This window comes from Lolium perenne, chromosome 1 (assembly GCF_019359855.2).
Source record: "Lolium perenne isolate Kyuss_39 chromosome 1, Kyuss_2.0, whole genome shotgun sequence".
NCBI lineage: Eukaryota > Viridiplantae > Streptophyta > Magnoliopsida > Poales > Poaceae > Lolium > Lolium perenne.
The window spans coordinates 155,846,849-155,866,144 of NC_067244.2; the positions used below are offsets into that span (position 1 = coordinate 155,846,849).

At 44.9% G+C, this 19,296-nt stretch overlaps 1 protein-coding gene across 1 annotated transcript; it reads right to left on the reverse strand.

The window, feature by feature from the left end:
* Positions 1 to 9,970: 9,970 nt before the first annotated feature.
* On the reverse strand, positions 9,971 to 16,531 carry LOC127308886 (protein NRT1/ PTR FAMILY 6.3). Its single transcript, XM_051339790.2, has 3 exons — positions 15,990 to 16,531; positions 15,309 to 15,889; positions 9,971 to 10,992 (listed from the first exon to the last, which is right to left on the reverse strand). The coding sequence occupies exons 1-3, from the start codon at positions 16,341 to 16,343 to the stop codon at positions 10,140 to 10,142; spliced, it is 1,788 nt and encodes a 595-aa protein (XP_051195750.1). The 5' UTR covers positions 16,344 to 16,531; the 3' UTR covers positions 9,971 to 10,139.
* Between the last annotated feature and the right edge of the window lie 2,765 nt (positions 16,532 to 19,296).

The following is a 19,296-nucleotide window of genomic DNA, read 5'->3' on the forward strand; positions in this document are numbered from 1 at the left end:
TATCTATCTTGGATTTCATGGCGTATAGCCATTTTAACGGAGTCAGGGCCCATCATAACTTCTTTGTTTGTAGTTGGTTTATCATTGTTCAAAATCAATCCTTTGTCCACAAATCATTTATTTGATCACAAAGTAAACCATACCTACAAGGTTCAATATGTACTTCGATCTCCATGGCTAAAACACTTTGTAGTCATGAGAGGCATGATCGTCGTGGCCGCTTCCGGAACCAATTCCGATGCTGCGCTACTCTGATCATTATGCTCAGATTCATAAACCTTATCAAGTTCTATTGTCCTCCCACTCAAATACTTTGCTAGAAACAATTTTGTCTTTGTCTACATAGTGGGAAGAATTCCCAATCAATTCTCTGGGATAACAAACAAAGACATTCATCCGATTTTGGTTGTAAACTTATTTACTTATGCTATGCATACCAAAATTTAAGAAAATACTATTAGGATTCATACTCATGCCATAACTCGTATGGTGTCATTTCAACGGATCATGATGATGCTCTATTAAGTGTAAAAGTGGTAGTCACTAAAGCATAATCCACAAAAAATATAATGGCATCAATATTTTATCTCATCATTGATCCAACAAGGTTTGGATACATCTCTCGGATACTATATCATCATTATGATACTCCAAGAAATGTGAGTTGTAGAACAATTTCATGACTCTCTTAGATGTTCGCTAAAACTCGTAATTCAAATATTTTCCCAATGATCCAATCATAGATATTTGACTTTTCTATTACGATGATTTCCACTTCATGCTGAAATTTATTTGAATCCATTCAAATGTTTCAAACTTCTTCCTTATCAAATAGATCCACATATATATACTCAATTCATTGTTGGAAGTTTTCATGAAGTAGAAGAATCCCCCGCACACAACTATGCCCAGTGAGCCACATACATCATCATGTATGTTTTCACTAAGTTAGTTGCCCGTTCAACTCTTGGCCTATGAACGGTATTTTAGTCATTATCTTTAGAAAATATTTGCAAGCGCCAAACGATTCAAAAAATCAAATGACTCCAAAAATCCATTTGCATGGAGTTCCTTCATGCGTTCCTTTCTAACATGACCTAAATGGCGGTTCCACAAATAAGTGGAATTCAAATTATTTGCCTTATGGCATTTTAGCGTCAGTATTATGTGTGTGTGTTTCACCATTAAGATTTATAATAACTTATCCATCGTACATGGAGTAATGTCATAATTTGAACAACTCATTGTTTTTATTTGACCAGAGCAAAATAACAATTATTAAGTTCTTTATTATAAATCCTAAGGGCTAGATAGAATGCCAACGACAAACATAATAACACTTTATTTTGTTCCAGACGTGTATTCCTATCATATTCCTTGTCATTCACTTAGGCCATTGTATTCTTGTATTGCGTTGTTTTGTATGACACTTCATACCAACCAATATGGTACAAATACCCAAGAATTTCATTGTGTGACCAAACGAGGAATACATCCATAACATGTATATCATTTATATACACCTGAGCTAGACTTTCTAGTCTTTTCTTTCTTTCTGCCAATAATCTTTTGTAGTTTCTCTTTTAGCTTTCCTCATTATTCAGAAAAACACATCAACTTCAATAACTTCTCGGTTTGTTGGTCAAATACCAATAACCTTGAGGTTCTTACTTTGAAGTTGATCATCATATGACAAGTGTTCCGGATTTCACTATTAGTAACCTTGTAATATGATGAACAATTTCAGTCATAATTTTATCCATTGTATCATGATGACTTTCTGAGACCATGTCTGTACATGCTAGGCTCATAAAGTTTTAACCTTGGTATTCGCATGTGCAAATCTGGCTTGCACCCGTTGTATGCACACGTAGAATCTATAACACCCGATCATCACGTGATGCTTCGATACGACGAGTCTTAGCAACGGTGCATACTAAGGATGATAACTTCATGGATATGCGAATATTGTTAGTGCCCCAATAGTTGGAGGATTGGGACGCCTTGCGTCTTCAACCTTCGTACATTCCCATAAAACTTATGAGTTTATGTAGTCTCACCAAATTATATTCTATCATCTTGCAATAAGGTCTTAGATATCACATATATCTCATACCTTGATTATTTCTGAAAACTAAATTTTCAGCTCCTTACTTTTCAAACAGATTTGAACTTCGATTTTCACGGAGACAAGATAACTTTATGTACTAATTGAAACCATAGTTCTTTAAATCAACAATGTGAGGTTTACTAAAAATTTGCTATAGGACTTAATCACTTCTTGATTCTTTAACAATACGATACCAGACCGTAAAGTTTCTTGTCAGATTTTAACAGTATTTCTATCTCAATAACAAGACTAGCGCATGGTAGAAAAACGGATGCCAATACTACAAAATTAATTCAAAATACTACTCAGACTATGTTTATGATAATTAGTTCATGTTTTAATCTAATTACTAATGAACTCCCACTTAATACAACATCCCTCATAGTTGTTAAGTGGTACACGATCCAAATCCACTACACCAAAACCGATCATCACGTGAGATGATGTAGCTTCAATGGTGAACATCAACATGTTGATCATATCATCCATATGACTCGTGTTCAACCTTTCGGTTTCTGTTGTCCCGAGGCCATGTCTGTACATGCTAGGCTCGTCAAGCAAACCCAAGTATTCCGCATGTGCAACATGGCTTACACCCGTTGTATATGAACGTTGAATCTATCACATCCGATCATCACGAGATGCTTTGAAACGACGAACTTTGGCAACGGTGCATACGAGGGGAGAACACTTTATTATCTTGATATTAATGTGAGGGATCATCTTATAATGCTACCGTCGCGTTCTAAGCAAAATAAGATGCATAAAGGATTAACATCACATGCAATTCATATGTGATATGATATGGCCCTTTTGTCTTGGCGCCTTTGATCTTCATCTCCAAAGCACGGACATGATCTCCATCATCAACGGGCATGATCTCCATCATCGTCGGCGTAGCGTCAAGGTCCATGGCTCCGTCTTCATGGTTGTTCACCTCATGTAGCAACTATTACAACTACTTTGAAATACTACTCAACATGAAAATTAAAGACAACCATAAGGATCCTGCCGGTTGCCACAATACAATAATGATCATCTCATACATATTCATCATCACATTATGGCCATATCACATCACCAAACCCTGCAAAAACAAGTTAGACGTCTCTAATTTGGTTTGCATATTTTACGTGGTTTAGGGTTTTCGAGAGAGATCTAATCTACCTACGAACATGAACCACAACGGTGATACTAGTGTTGTCAATAGAAGAGTAAATTGAATCTTCACTATAGTAGGAGAGACAGACACCCGCAAAGCCTCTTATGCAATACAAGTTGCATGTCGAACGAGGAACAAGTCTCATGAACGCGGTCATGTAAAGTTAGTCCGGGCCGCTTCATCCCACTATGCCACAAAGATGCAAAGTACTCAAACTAAAGACAACAAGAGCATCAACGCCCACAAAACCATTGTGTTCTACTCGTGCAACCATCTATGCATAGACACGGCTCTGATACCACTGTTGGGATACGTTGCATAGAAAACAAAAAATTTCCTACCGCGAGAACGCAATCCAAGCCAAGATGCAATCTAGAAGATGGGAGCAACGAGGGGATGAACGAGACTAACCCTTGAAGATTTCCAAAGCCTATAAGAGTAGGCTCTTATTGCTGCTGTAGACGATCACTTGCCGCTTGCAAAAGCGCGTAGAAGATCTTGATCACGGTGCCACGATCGGGCAGCACCTCCGTACTCGGTCACACGTTCGGTGTTGATGACGACGTCCTTCTCCCCGTTCCAGCGGGCAGCGGAAGTAGTAGATCCTCCTCGGAATCCCGGCAGCACGACGGCGTGGTGGCGGTGTCAAAGGAGATCTCCGGCGGAGCTTCGCTAAGCATATGCGGGAGAAGTAGTGGAGGAGGGGTGCTAGGGTTTGGGGAGAGGGGGTGCCATGGGCGCCGGCCTCAAGGGGGCAGGGGTGGTGCGGCCAAGCCATGGGCTGCCCCTCCCTCTCCTCCTCATTATATAGGTGGAACCCCAAGGGTTTGCCCAAAGTCTTCGAATAAGACCCCAACAGAAAAACTGCCTTATGGACGAAACCTAGAGGGACAGGGACTCTCCCCTTCCCCCTTTTCTTTGGCCGGCCAAGGAGGTGGAGTCCACCATGGACTCCACCCTCCCACTTGGTTGGCTGGTTAGGGTTTGTGGAGTCCCTGCGGGACTCCTCCTTCCATAGTAATTTATTTCCGGATAATTCTAGAAACCACCTTCCATAAATTCACCGGATCATTTCCAAACTTGGAAAGTGACTTCCTATATATGAATCTTATTCTCCGGACCATTCCGGAACTCCTCATGATGTCCTGGATCCCATCCGAGACTCCGAACAAAACTTCGAACTCCATTCCATATTCCATATCTACTTAAACGACATCAAACCTTAAGTGTGTCACCCTACGGTTAGCGAACTATGTAGACATGGTTGAGACTTCTCTCCGACCAATAACCAATAGCGGGATCTGGAGATCCATAATGGCTCCCACATATTCAACGATGACTTTAGTGATCGAATGAACCATTCACATATGATACCAATTCCCTTTGTCACGCGATATTTTACTTGTCCGAGGTTTAATCATCGGTATCACTCTATACCTTGTTCAACCTCGTCTCCTGACAAGTACTCTTTACTCGTACCGTGGTATGTGGTCTCTTATGAACTTATTCATATGCTTGCAAGACATTAGACGACATTCCACCGAGAGGGCCCAGAGTATATCTATCCGTCATCGGGATGGACAAATCCCACTGTTGATCCATATGTCTCAACTCATACTTTCCGGATACTTAATCCCACCTTTATAACCACCCATTTACGCAGTGGCGTTTGATGTAATCAAAGTACCTTTCCGGTATAAGTGATTTATATGATCTCATGGTCATAAGGACTAGGTAACTATGTATCGAAAGCTTATAGCAAATAACTTAATGACGTGATCTTATGCTACGCTTAATTGGGTGTGTCCATTATATCATTCACATAATGACATAACCTTGTTATTAATAACATCCAATGTTCATGATCATGAAACGATGATCATCTATTAATCAACAAGCTAGTTATACAAGAGGCTTACTAGGGACTCCTTGTTGTTCACATAACACACATGTATCAATGTTTCGGTTAATACAATTATAGCATGGTATGTAAATATTATCATAAACTTAAAGATATTATAATAACCATTTTATTATTGCCTCTTGGGCATATCTCCAACATTCTCCTTGTAAGGCATTGCGAATAATTTAATAAAGAAAAAAGTTGTGTGCATCCTTTGGATAGAGAGGCCAGGGCTATGCTCCTTGATCAAAAAAATGGAAATTGAATGTACCACTAAATACTAAGATTTTTGTGTGGTTTTTGCATAAAAGAAGTTACTCTCGCACAAAATATAACCTCGCTAAGGGTAAGTTGAATGAGCGTAAGAGATGTGCTTTCTTCTACTTGAAGGATTGTATTGACCATGTCTTCTTTACATGCTCCTTTGATCGTTTTGGTTGGAAACTGATCCACTTCACTTTTAGTATAACCCCATCAACCAATGTTACAAATGGGGGTCGAAAACCAGTACAACTTGCTATCATATGTCGGCTGGGATCCGGCACATGATGATCTAGCTGGATCTGCCAGCTTTGCGGCACCTAGACTCTCCGTCTTGGATCAATCAACAACTAGGCCACCCGGATAGTCTATAGGCCCATCCACCATCTGTGTGCCACCAGGGCTTACCGGAATCGGAACATGTCGATGACAACCTATAAAGTATATATAAACATACACTGCTCTTCCCCGGCCGCTACAATCCAGAGCGACTGTGCGTAGCCGCAGATCAGAATTGCGGTCGCTCGCCACTATCCTCTGTCGCCGCAAGCCCGCAAGTTCTCTCCTCATCGACACCTCACCGTCGTCCTCGACGCTTGACGGGATGCCTCCGCCTTGCATCCTCCTCATTGTGGTGAACCGGCAAGCTGCACCTCTGGCGCAACGATTGAAGGATGACAACGACTACCGAGCGGTGCATCTGTGTGTTCCCTAGCTTAGATATTTCCGATGCAGCCTGGGCATTCGCAAGGGAGCGACGCGGACAGTTTCCTGAAGAAAATCTTCATACTTTTCTATTTTTTTGCAGTCTGGCCTCCGTAACACAAGTATAAGTAGCCTGGCCTCCCTAAAGAAAATCTTCATACCTCTATGTCAGAACGCTGACACTAACATTCTTTTGTTCAGTATGTATTTCAGGTTATTCAGAAATTTCTAGATCTCGAACCCGAATTGTCGAGTATCCAAACTGCCGGGAATCAAATATTATGATGTAATTTCAGGTGTCATTTTCTAGAACCCAAAATATTTTTTCCTTGAGTTTCCATACACAAAATTTCGGGATTTCCCGAATGCCCTGAGTGACCAATACTAATTAAAAGGACAGAAATAACGCATAGAAGGGGTGAATAGGCGATTTAATTTTTTTGCGTGATGGGCTTAAAAAATATGAAATAAAACTAATGTTTAATTTGTCAAGCATAAAACCTATATTCACCGACGTGCGCCAACAACTTATGCTAAGCAAGGCAAGCAACTATGTGCTAGCAATATATATATAGCTTCAAGAACAAAGGCTATCACAAAGTAAAATGCATAAGTTAAGAACTCGGGTATAGAAATAACCGAGGGGGCACGGAGAAGGTGATGTATCCCGAAGTTCACTTTTTAAAGGAAGCATATCTTCGTTGGAGTTGTGTGGAAGCACAATGCCCTTCCAAGCTCCACGATGGCTCACCATAATCTACCCACGTTCTTGCACAATTCAAGATGCCACGGTCCACTAGGGGGGCCTTGAGGGTGGTCACCGAAACCGGAAGGCTTGGGGTAAAGTCCACAACAATTGGAGGCTTCCAAGTAATCACCAGCAAGGTCACAACGCTACAAAAATCCACCAAGCTATCTAGGGTCTAATAACTCAAGAGGAATAAGATCCGAGTACAAGCACCTGAAGTGATAAACATTAACTTTCAGTTCAACGTATCACCGTAGATAACTCAAACCGATGCACGAAATGTAATGAAAAGTCCTTCACTCCCAAATTTCACCAAAGTTACAAAAGTATTGGGGGAATAAGATAAGAACAAATGAGGAGAAAACCAAGAAGGTTCAAGAATCAAGGAGGGATTGAGGATATGTGAACTTCAAGAGGGTCAAATAAGGAGCTTAAAAAGTGCTCAAGAGCTTCTTTCAGGAAGAAGACCCCTTAAAAAAGCCCCCCCCCCCCCCCCCCAATACACACACGAAAGTAACGTTATGCCCAGAAAATGCATTCCCGGAACTACTAGCCTTTTTCTGGTACTACGGGAGTCTCGAGCAATCCCGGGCTCCTAAACGGGCCCTTCAGTGGACATCCCAATACAAAAACCGCTACTAGTCCAGTACTACCACACCTTTGGTACCAATGGGTCCAAACCCGGTACTACCAAACAGACTGCACGAAAATGGTAATAACTTTTGCATCCGGACTCTGATTTCAATGATCTTAGCCTCTATGGAATCACAACAAAGAGCTCTCGCTCATGAAGAGAAACATCATAGTACAGTAGGAGAAGATAAAACCAAATGATTAAGGATTTGACCTCTCAATAAATGACAAACCTCTAAAATCCCAATATAAAAAATGCAATATCTTGAGGATGCAAACTCCGGTTAAGATGAAACTAATTTTGTTGGAGATATTAAGAAAATTAGTATCGAACAAAAATATCAAGTATATAGAGGTGTCGAACCTCCATCATAGAAGAACTAGTAAAGACTTAAATATAAAATATGCAACAAGGTTTTCATACGAAAACCTTTTTTATGAATTAGAGCTTGTTATGAGAATAACCACAATCTCTAAACTTCACATGGATAACTTAAAAAAACAACCAAGGAATATGATCCAAAAGATGATAAGTTTTGAGTTCACTCTGAATGATACAATCAATATACTCATTTGGGAGCTCCTTTTGATAGTACGACTATTGATCCTAAAATCGGTCTCCCAAAAATAACAAGAGACCGGTAAGGAGAAAGCCTATCAAGAAAAAAACCTTAAACCTGTGCATTCCACTTGATGTAGATGATGACGATCTTGATTGCATCAAGATGAAACACCTTTCTCGATTGTGCTTCCTCAATAAAGTCTTGTAGATTGCTCCCCCATACTTCACTGTGGAAGATACACTCTTTAGGACTATCTTCATATAACCATGATCACCATCTGGACGGAAAGCATTAATCATATGATCTCTTCTAGATAGCTCATCTTTAATTTGCACTTCATTTCTTATTTCTTCGTCATGTTGATGTATTGAAGATACACATAGGAGACCACTCAATCTTCTTCAAGACATACTTGCCATAGGCTCAACTCCTCTCATGACCAATCTTTGGATCACTCCTTGAATAAGGCCTTGGTAAACACTTGATCTTTTAACTTTCTTCTTATTTCAACCTTGAAGCCAACATATGTTTCAGGGATTGGCTATGGACAAGTTCTACAAGAAAATCCGAATGATAACAGTAGTCCATAGGAATTTTCATTAATTACCAAAACCACACATGAGGCTCCATGCACTTTCACCCAAATAAAAATTTGTAGCCTTGCCAGAAAGTTTACTTCTATGGCAACTAATTTTAGTCCTTTTTTTCCGGGTCAAGGAAGGAGCTCTACCGATTTCATTCAGAAGAGGGAAATTATACAATGCATACTAGTTGCAGAGAAACATATAGAATGGCCTAAACCTTGCAAGCTACCTCAAAAGGAATTGGCCCATCTCTCGCTAAACTCACAACCACCGATTGCATAGAAGCCTTGTACTAAAAAATCACCTATTGCTCTGTCTAGAGGTTCCAAACATTGTCCACAATAGCAGTGGACTGCTTCGTAGAAACTTTTTCCTTTTGCAACATCGAGATCTTGCTCCACCAAGAAGAAGAAGAGTGTAGCATAGGAACCGAAAATCATGCGAAAAGGAGTGACATACCTCTTTCACAAAGGTGCAAAACATCGAGATATGAGTTGCATATTCATGCACTTGATCACAAAAATGACAGTTCTGGTTTGGCAATCCATGTATGTGTGACCTATCGGCTGTCCACAGAGCGCGTTGAAGCAAAAACCAGCAGTGGTTCTTAATTTTGGGTTCAACATGAATCTTCCACGCTTGATTGAGTTCAGGAAAAGGGATTCTCATCTTGAATTGAAAAAACATAAACATTTTTTTTCCGAATAGCGTCCGTTTCAATGAGAGACTAACAATTGCTGTTTGGGCTATCTAAGAGGTGGACACTTTGGATTTGCAGCCGAAGGAAGAAAAACTGGTCTAGCTACTTAGAAGAGGCCATTCTCACAAGGGCCTTCATCCATCTGCAGTCCACAAGAGACTCTTTGACATATAATTTTTTCCCTCTATCTAGGAGGAAATAAGAGGCGCAATGTGGTAGGGAATGATCCCATCGAGCTACTAATCAGTCCAAAACCTGCACTTCTTGCCAAGCTCAATCTGGGTGCAAGTAGAGAGAGGCTTCCTATCCACCGAGTCGCGCGACACCTCAGTGCCTCTCCACATTCCCTTACCGTCTCCCCATTGGTGCCAGAGCCACAAGAGCCATAGAGCTCTGCGAAAAGCAAACTAAACCTTTTACGCCGATGGTGCCAACACCTTTTGGGATGTAATTCCGCTTACAATTGACTACATATTTGCCACCTCCATTTGCTCCTTCTTCACTAATTTTAATCCTCGCAATTGTTCAAAGACATAGAGTTTGGGCCTAGTAAATAGTCAAGTGATTTTGACATGAGATAAGGTTACTTTGCACATTCTAGTATCAAAGAAAAGTCAGAAGTTTCCTTAGGAAAAAAAAGTAGGTGTTGACAACCCTACTACGCATTTTGCATATTTATAATTGGAGGGTTAGCAAGAGGTATTTAACGATAAAAAGCAAAATAAAAAGGTTACATATGTATACAACGATGTAAGCATGCAGGGTTATCTTCAGTGGCCAACGACCATGGCCTCCTCGTCAGCAAGCTCGATGCCGGCATCTGCAAGGCGATTGTCCTTGTACACATACCCCCTAGCCGCAACAGTGAAGAAGCAGAGGTTGATGGCGCTCATCACAGCGAGCAACCAGTAGAAGTAATCGAGCCTACCATCATTGATGTTGTTGGCGAGCCAGCCGCCGCCCCGCGTCCCGTGGCCGGTGACCTTGTGCACGATGGTAACAATGAGGGTGCTGAAGAAGAAGCCGAGTGCGCACGTGCTGAGGAACAACCCCGTGCTCATGGTCTTCATTCCCTTGGGGCACTCGCGCAGGAAGAAGGCGAGCTGGCCCATGTATGTGAAGGCCTCGCCGGCGCCGACAAGCAGGAACTGGGGCATGAGCAGGAACACGGTGAGCATGTCCCCGCGCGCTGACGAGGTGAGCCGATGGCGCTCGATGAGCGCGGCGGCGGCCATGCCGGCGATGGAGAGGAACAAGCCGGCGAAGACGCGTTGCAGCGGGGAGAGCCCCTGTGGATTGCCTGTGATCCGGCGTGCTATGGGGGCCACGAGGCGGTCGTAGAGGGGCACGGTTAGGAGAATGGAGCCAATGAGGAAGACGGTGAGGGAGCCGGCGGGGATGAGGAAGCCCGAGCCACCGATGGCGCGGTCCATGACAGAGGCCTGCTCGACGGCGAAGGTGGTCATCTGCGCGTGGATCGTCCAAAACATGATCGTGGTCGCCCAGATGGGCAGCATGCGCACCACCTGCTTCACCTCCTCCACATCCGTCCGCGTGCGTAACATCCACTTGCTCTTAGCCACCGGCGACTCGCGGTCAATGACCGCCGCATGGTCGAGAAATCTGCATATACACATCGCAATTCATTAGCCACCATACTTATATCACTGCAAGAATTGGTATAACTATCGATCAACTTCCAGATCATAGGAATACATCGTGATTCGTGCTAGCAATGAGTTGTAACATGTGTTGCAACCAAGATCATAGCAATAGTCAGGTGATTAGCCGTACCCATATTGAACATCGTCCAAGAAGAATTTAACAAATGTGCTGACGCAATGAGTCAAAAGAGAATCTACTTTCCGCACGTCGTTCTCGTCACTTTACGACTAGTTCAGTAGGCTACTCGTGAGCACGAACAGCCGTGACAGCGCCCCGTGGACTATATATGAATATGATTGCAAAGAGTGATTGAGAGCTGCGAGTAACACCCTTGGGCGTGTCATTGAGCCCGTGAACACCCTTGGGTTCTTCATCCTTTTGGCGCTGGCGCTTCTCCTCTTTGCTTGGCCCTTGTCCCTTCCGTCCGTGGCAGTTCTTCGTGGCTTGTGCAAGATGGTGTTTCGATGGTGCGGCTTCACGGAATTCGGCTCCGAGTGCCAATGTGCAGTCTCCTCCACAGCAGAGGTTGGGCAGTCTAGGGACGCAGGTTAATTCCTGCCAATGTCCAAACCTGCACTGGATGTGCAGGGGCACTCCAGGACTTGCTGCTGTTGCTTCGGCCCTGCTTGCGGCTCCCGGTGCTTTTAGTTCCTATAGGGCTTTGCTTTTCTTTTAAACTTGTTCAAGTGCGTGTAAGCAACACCGTTGTATCCTAGCCGGTTGAGGGCTTTATTAATTTAAAGTCGGGCCCTTTAGGCCTTTTATCTAAAAAAATTGAGCCCGTGAACCGGTGCAAAGCGAACCAGCCGTCCGGCGAGAAATTAACGACCAAGGTTTCCATGGAGGAGCTACTTGGCAACTTGTTTATGCTAAGACAAACTGATCGCTGGGGCGAATGACTAGCTGGCTCTGGATTTGTCAGCCGGTCGATGCACTGCATCTTTCTCTCTTAGGCTGGTGCCAACGCAGGCGCGAGTGGAGGCGGTACCGCCCGGCGCGGGGCGGGAGAGAGGCGAGAGAGGGGCGACAGGGCAGCGCGGGGCGGTGGCGCTGGCGCCGGGCGCTATCGCCCGCTCCCGCCCGGCTACCGCCCACACCGGGGGCGAGAGGGAGGCGATAGGCGGCGAGAGGCGGGCGGCGCGCCGGGCAGCACGGGGGCGAGAGGCGGGGCGAGAGGGAGGGGCCGGAATCGCCGGCGAGCGGCGGAGACCGGCGCAGACGTCGCCCGATTGGCGCAGAAGAGGGCTCCCCGGCGGCCGGCGCTTGGTGGAGGAGGACCAGGACGTCGCGGCGGAGCCAATGGCGGCGGAGCCAGGGGCGGCGATGGCCATCCTGGCCGCCAGCGCCATCGACGGCCACGGCGTCGACAAGCAGCAGCTTGGCTGCGTGCGTGGAGAAGAAGATAAAGGGGGTTTTGCAGAAAACCCCCTGGACTTTAGGATTTGCTTAGGAAAAATAAAAACATGGTAGGATTTGGCATTTTAGGGTGTTTTGAGCCAAATTTTGAGGGGCTTTTTGCACAAAAATTTAAATAGAGCTGGCACTATTTTATGATGTAATCGGTAACAATTTTAGTTCAATAAAATAATTTCCTTGCATTATTTATATTGTTGTAATCTGAAAATGAAATGCTGATGTCGAGGAGAGAGAAAAGCTGACGTGGAGGAAAGAGAAGTAAAGCTGGCACTATAGCCTGTGCACTGGCACATTATTTATATTATTGTAATCTGAAAATGAAATGCTGATGTCGAGGAGAGAGAAAAGCTGACGTGGAGGAAAGAGAAGTAAAGCTGGCACTATAGCCTGTGCACTGGCACCATGGGGTGAGAGTGAGGTGAGAGTGGGGTGAGAGTGAGGAAAAAAGCTGACGTGACGGGTGAGAGTGAGGCTATGCATTGGCACCAGCCTTAGAGCAAGTACAATAAGGCCTAGTCAGCTGGCTATAAGGTTTAAAATAGTATATTATTGCTTAGTTGGAGGAGAGAGAGGAGGAGAGAGAAGGAGAGTGGGCTCTTATGCAAGAGCCAGCTCTAGTACGTGCTCCTAGGCACTTTGTGAGAGTGAAAGGTGGGTCATACATTGATAAAGTACTACATTTTTATAGCCCACTATTGTATGTGTTGGCTCTAAGTTGGCTATAGATGACATAGCACTTGGCTTATAGCTAGCAGCTGGCTACACTATTAGAATTGTTCTTAGGGAGCCAGCCAAAGACAGCCTTACCATCTCGTGCAGTTCAGAGGCTGCAGGCTGCAGCCTCTTACACTCGGACACTTCCCTAAATTTTGATCTGATAAGTGTCATCAGCCAATTTCGAATTATAAAATGTTTGTCTTTTTCTACATCGCATCTATCTAAATGCATTTTACAGTATCTATTTACTTATTAGTTTATATGTAATTCACATTAAAGGCCTGACTTTTGTTTCAATGTTCCCGCACCTTCAAATTTTGGCATATGAACGGCTAGGATATCCCATACGTTAGGAGGTCTAGGGCTAACTTACCCCTTCAACTTTTGTGGAAAAGAAGGTATCTAAAACATTTTATAATCTGGAAGGAGAAAGTACCCCAGATAACATCAGAAGGTATATTATGTCATGGTTTCTTTCTCCCTCTTTTTAATGGTTCTGTTGGTGGGAAAACCAATATATATATACATCACCGGCCTTATCTGGCTGATAGCTACACGCTTGGACGCTGGAACTCAATCGGATGTTCCCATTAATCCCGTCACGCCCGGCTAGATTTCCACACCACAAGGATGTCGAGCTAGCACACTCCACAATCTTATTCAGTTGTTCTCATGGCACCATCCTATGGGCCATATATGGCTACAGACCTCAGTGTCAGACACGATGTACAGTATACTGTGCGCATTGTCGCTGTACGCTAGTAAACATCGCGTCCACGTCATATTTGTCATGTTGGACCGATGCCAACTCAATCAATCCGTACCCAAATTTAGTCATAATTGGCCGCCTACCCACTTGTTATGTTGTACCTCTCCGTTCCATGTTACACCGCATATAAGTTTGGTCAAAGTCAAGCTTTGCAATATTTGATCAGTTATGTATAAAAAATATCAACATTATATCATATTAAATATAATGTATGTAATAGGACTGGAGCTTGGACCTTCTCTAGGGTGAAAACTCGGGATCTAACCATGCTGCTTAAACCAAATGACGATAGTTTTTGTGTAGTGTTATCTTCCTGTAGGCATCGTTTTTGGAGAAGTTTTTTTTCAGCTCGAGCCATTCATGTATCATCATCACTGGTAGTGCTATTGTTGTTGCGAGTCTCTGAATGCTTAGTGGGGTATTTGTTTCTTTTCTTTCTTTCCATTTTTTTGGGGGTTTTCTCTTATGTGGAATCTAGATTTTGCTCTCATTATGTTGTTGCAGAGGCCGGGTCTATATGATATCATCTTGATGTTAAAACATTTCATTTATTATAATATATATATATTATGAAACTATATTGCATTAAGAGTCTAATATTGTTCATTTGATTTGGTAGGTATCAATACTTTATTTTCTTATGATTCGTCAAAGTTTGCAAAGTTTGAGTTTGATCATAACTCGAAGTAATATAAAACATAATATGTCTAAACTGCTACTGCATTGCAAAATTAAGCATTTGCTCTAATTGTGCAAGTACTTTACTACTTCAACTAAACATGCATGCACCTGCTGATATTCAAAAAAAAAAAACATGCATGCATGCAGCGTTCAAACCTGCGGAGGTGCAGACTACAGAGTACATGATAACATGAAACAGGATATATGACATACACTGTACTATCCAGTTTTGTATTTATCTATGTCTATGTGCATGCATGTATGGTGATCCTGGACTACTAGTGACCAGCTACCTAGAGAGCCATACTTTTATTTTTTGGAGCAAGGAGCCAAGGAAATAGTTGGTTTTGGCACAAAAAAAAAGGAGAATTTTAATTATTTGGCGGGTGATAGATGTGCAATTGGGGATTAGAATGTTGCAGTGGACCATGGCACACCAATGATGAGCTCCCACCGGATGCTAGCTTCAAATCTCAGTTTAAATTTCCTACAACCTGGCCTGCTACTACCGTGCCGAACAGGTCATAAACGTCAGCTAATTTAATTTTCGGACGGATCCAAATGTCATTAAAAAATGTCTAGTGGTTAGTGAGTTACTCTGAGAAGAAGTTCAGTAGCAAACTTAAGAACAGGAAGTGCAGGATATATACTGTGCGGTAGACTATGGATGCTCTCGATGGTTATTGCTTACCGGCACTCCTTGCTGTGGGGGAGCTTGAGCTTGCCCTTGAGGTCCGCGCCGGCTGCAGCGGCGTCGTCGACGTCGTAGAGCATGCTCGGGTCGGACGGCAGCGGCAGGGCACGCTTGCTCCACGCCGCGGCCGTCACGGCGGCGACCTGCGTCAGCGGGCTCCCCACGAGCTTCTTGAACCGGTATTTCCGGGTGCCGGACAGGAACACGCCGAGGCCGGCGAGGATGCCGACGGCGCAGATGCCGTAGCCGTAGCGGCGGCCGACGTTGTCCTGCACGTAGACCAGCACGGTGACGGCGAGCAGCGCGCCGATGCTGACGAAGAAGTAGAACCAGTTGAAGAAGCGCGTCATCTTCTTGCGCTCGCCGTCGTCGGAGTCGTCGAACTGGTCCGACCCGAAGCCGGACACGCTCGACTTGAGCCCGCCCGTGCCCAGCGCCGTCATGTACAGCCCCAGGTACAGGACCCCGAGCTGCGTCCCGTTTGCCGGCACGCAGCCGGCGCTCTGCCCTGTCATATCTCCGCACGGCGCCGGCCGCAGCGTTGGCGCCACCGTCGAGATCGTCAGCACCATGACGCCCTGCATCGCCATACACAAGACAAGTTAGTACTAGTTACGCGTATGGATGCCATGTATACTAAGCAGCATGTCGATCGAGCGGGGTGGTAACGTGACGTACGGCTGATTGGACGGCGCAAAAGACGGCGATGGTGAGGTAGCGGCCGAGGTAGGTGTCGGCGATGAAGCCGCCGAGGAGGCAGAGCATGAAGGAGGTGCCGATGAAGTTGGTGACGGTGTTGGCGGCGGCGGCGCTGCCGAGGTGCATGGTGCCGGTCATGTACGGCACCAGGTTCACCGCGATGCCCAGCGTGGTCATCCGCTCGAACAGCTCCGCTCCCAGGATCATGGCGGCGCACCCCCACCCGCCGGTAGAGGCGCGGGCGGCGGGGCGGCCCTTGTAGTCCCAGGCGTCCGTCAGGGTGGCGCCCTGCTTGCCGGCCTCCGCCGCGGTCTCCGGCAGCACCGTGTCCATGTCTACTTGAATATCACGTGCTCGATCGTGCTGGCAGAATCAAGCGAGCAGCCAGGGGACAAGTGGTGCGGTGACGAGGAGGCTCGAGCTCGATCGAGGGGAAGGTGATGATGCTGGTGGAGTGGTCCGAGGGGTCTTTTTATAGCCGGGCACCGGTGGATCTCTGGCTGGGGATTCGGGCTGCATCTCACCGTACCTTTGCCTTCGTTGATGAGCTAGGCGAGATTACTTTATCGTCAATCAGTCAGTGTTTCCGGGTTCCGGGAGTTTTATCTCCCATGACCCTGGCACTCGTTAATCTTTGCTCAATTATTGGCTAGCCAAGTTCAAATGAACATGACTAAGAGCATGGCCCACCGCCCCCGAACACACTCCAATACCCTTTTGAAAAAATGAAATGGTGTTTAGGAGGAACTAGACATTTTTTTGATATAGTAGAAGCGAAACTTGATGTGACAATTCAAAAATTCGTCCCTAAAAGAAATCAAACTCCAGTCATTAGGGTGCGCCACTGCGATCCAAACCACTTGGCTAAACCCACGTTTTGAAGCGTTCACTCCAAAATAAGCTCCCACTAGTAAAAAAAAAGTTGATGCTGGTATTGGGCCGCTGTTCAAACAATGCGCGATAATCCTGCCTTCGCGCCGACTCATAGGGGCTGGTCTAGGGGCGCTCGCATGCACACAGACACACAAGCGCCACTAATTTTATTTTTAAAAAAGACACGAGCGCCACTAGCTAGCGGCCCAGCCACCTCCCTCGCCCCTTCTTCCCCTTTGCTCTCCTCACCGCCGCTCCTCCTGCCTCATTTAGGTGCACCTATATGTAAGGTACTGACGGATTTCTATATCATCTCACACACCATAGGATACAGGAAGGGGTTTGAATCAGACTGATCCTCAGATCCGGCCTATTCTCTCCTTCTATCGCACGAACTCACAGAGCCGTGTTCATCGTTTTTGTAAGATCCAAGCCAAGTCTCCTCGATGGCGCTCAGGCCCTTAAGTATAGATGGACACGCACAAACACGTTGCAAGCATCACTTGGCCCACTGTGGCCCAAGTAGCCACCCAGGTAACTTCTTCTTCCTCTTGGGCCTTGTCCTGGTTTCCTCCTTGTCGACTTGTGGCCCAACGTTGATGGAGCTGGTGTCTTGTGGTGCTAGGTTGCTAACATTCCCAGCCACTAGCTAGCGACCTAGCCACCTCCCTTCCCCTTCTTCCCCTTTGCTCCCATCACCGCCACCGCTCCTGCCTCATTTAGGTGCACCTATAGTTTCATGCGCTGTCTACGGATCGCTGGAGATGTCCTACTCCTTCGACTGCAGCCCTCATTCAAAAGCAGCCGCTTCTTTGGTGTCGTCACGTGGCACATGCAACTCCTTTCAGTTGTACCCACGTTTTCGAAGCCGCCTTCAGAAATGCCTAGCTGCAACGACGGCGAGACGTGGCCAGCATGTTGTGGCTCGGATATGTGAGTTTTCATCGCCTCTGATGTAGTTATTTTTCCACTGATTTAGTGTAGCATTTTAGGATTTGATTTGCTTTAAAATGCTCCCATTCGGCTGAGTAGTACCCGGAGGATGACTACAAGATGGAGATCAACGGTGATTCATCGTATTGCCATCTCGCCAACAATGATGCACACCGTTGCAGCATCCATGACTGCGTCACGAAGAAAGCCATTTCTTTCGTAGGGACGAACACCGGCCGACAGTTCTTCGCGTGTGTAGACCACATATGTCTAGCTACATTCTAGGAGATATATAGGATCCCAAAATAACATGCATTTCTTTGCGATATGATCTATTCTAGTGTTCATAATCATATTTGTAGGATGCAACAAACTGTGGTCTTTTTTGTTCGGTTGATCCGGAGTGGCCTGCACTTATTGGTCTAATTTGTGGAGCATGTATGAAAAAAAAAACAACAGTGCTAAAATTGAAGAGAAAATACAAATACTCAACTGGTTACGAATTCATTTGCATAGAAGAATAAGTTGGATAAAATTACACAAGCTTATTAGGATATGTGAACATTAGAAACGTGTGTTAGAGTAGCACATGGCCAAGTTGCAACAGATTCATGATAGGAAAGCATTGGCTAAGTTTGGAAACATGGAGAAGCAGGTTCAACCTGCTGAGAGAAGAGAAGAAGAAGAAGAAATGGAAAGGGAAATGAAGTTGAAGAACGAGAAGAAGAGGCTAGCATGTTGTGTGGTCTTTTGAAAGGTAATCATCACAACAAGGAAAAGATGAAACATATCATCCAATTTTTAGGATATGATGTTGTCACTTGTGGGCCTAAAACCTAGAATTTGTGTGGTTCTAGAACTTGTGTAAAAAATATTTTACATTTTTGTATGATAGTACATTTAGGTCATAGCGTTAGAATTAAATAATTTCAAAATTATCTAATTTTCAACAAAAAAATATGTTAAAAAACCCATTTGGCCTGCCCAACGCAGCTGTCGGACAGTTCGGGGTGAGGGGTGGATATTCTCTAAGGTTGTGTAGGGTGGAGCATCATCAGCAAATGATGCGAGAAATTTTGTTCTAAGTGTAGGGATTCGTAGCATAGAAAACAAAAAATTTCCTACCGCGAGAACGCAATCCAAGCCAAGATGCAATCTAGAAGACGGGAGCAACGAGAGGATGAACGAGACTAACCCTTGAAGATTTTCTAAGCCTACAAGAGGAGGCTCTCGTTGCTGCGGTAGACGATCACTTGCCGCTTTCAAAAGCGCGTAGAAGATCTTGACGGTGCCACAATCGGGCAGCACCTCCGTACTCGGTCACACGTTCGGTGTTGATGAAGACAACGCCCTTCTCTCCGTTCCAACGGGCAGCGGAAGTAGTAGCTCCTCCTTGAATCCCGGTAGCACGATGGCGTTGTGGCGGTGTCGATGGAGATCTCCGGCGGAGCTTCGCTAAGCGTTAGCGGGAGAGGTGGAG

Excerpts from the sequence above, each read along its gene's own strand:
- LOC127308886 (XM_051339790.2), bottom strand. The coding sequence starts at position 16,343 with ATGGACACGGTGCTGCCGGAGACCGCGGCGGAGGCCGGCAAGCAGGGC. Across the intron at positions 15,890-15,989 it reads TTTGCGCCGTCCAATCAGCC|GGCGTCATGGTGCTGACGAT; the intron begins GTACGTCACGTT and ends ATGGCGATGCAG. Across the intron at positions 10,993-15,308 it reads CCCCACAGCAAGGAGTGCCG|ATTTCTCGACCATGCGGCGG; the intron begins GTAAGCAATAAC and ends GTGTATATGCAG.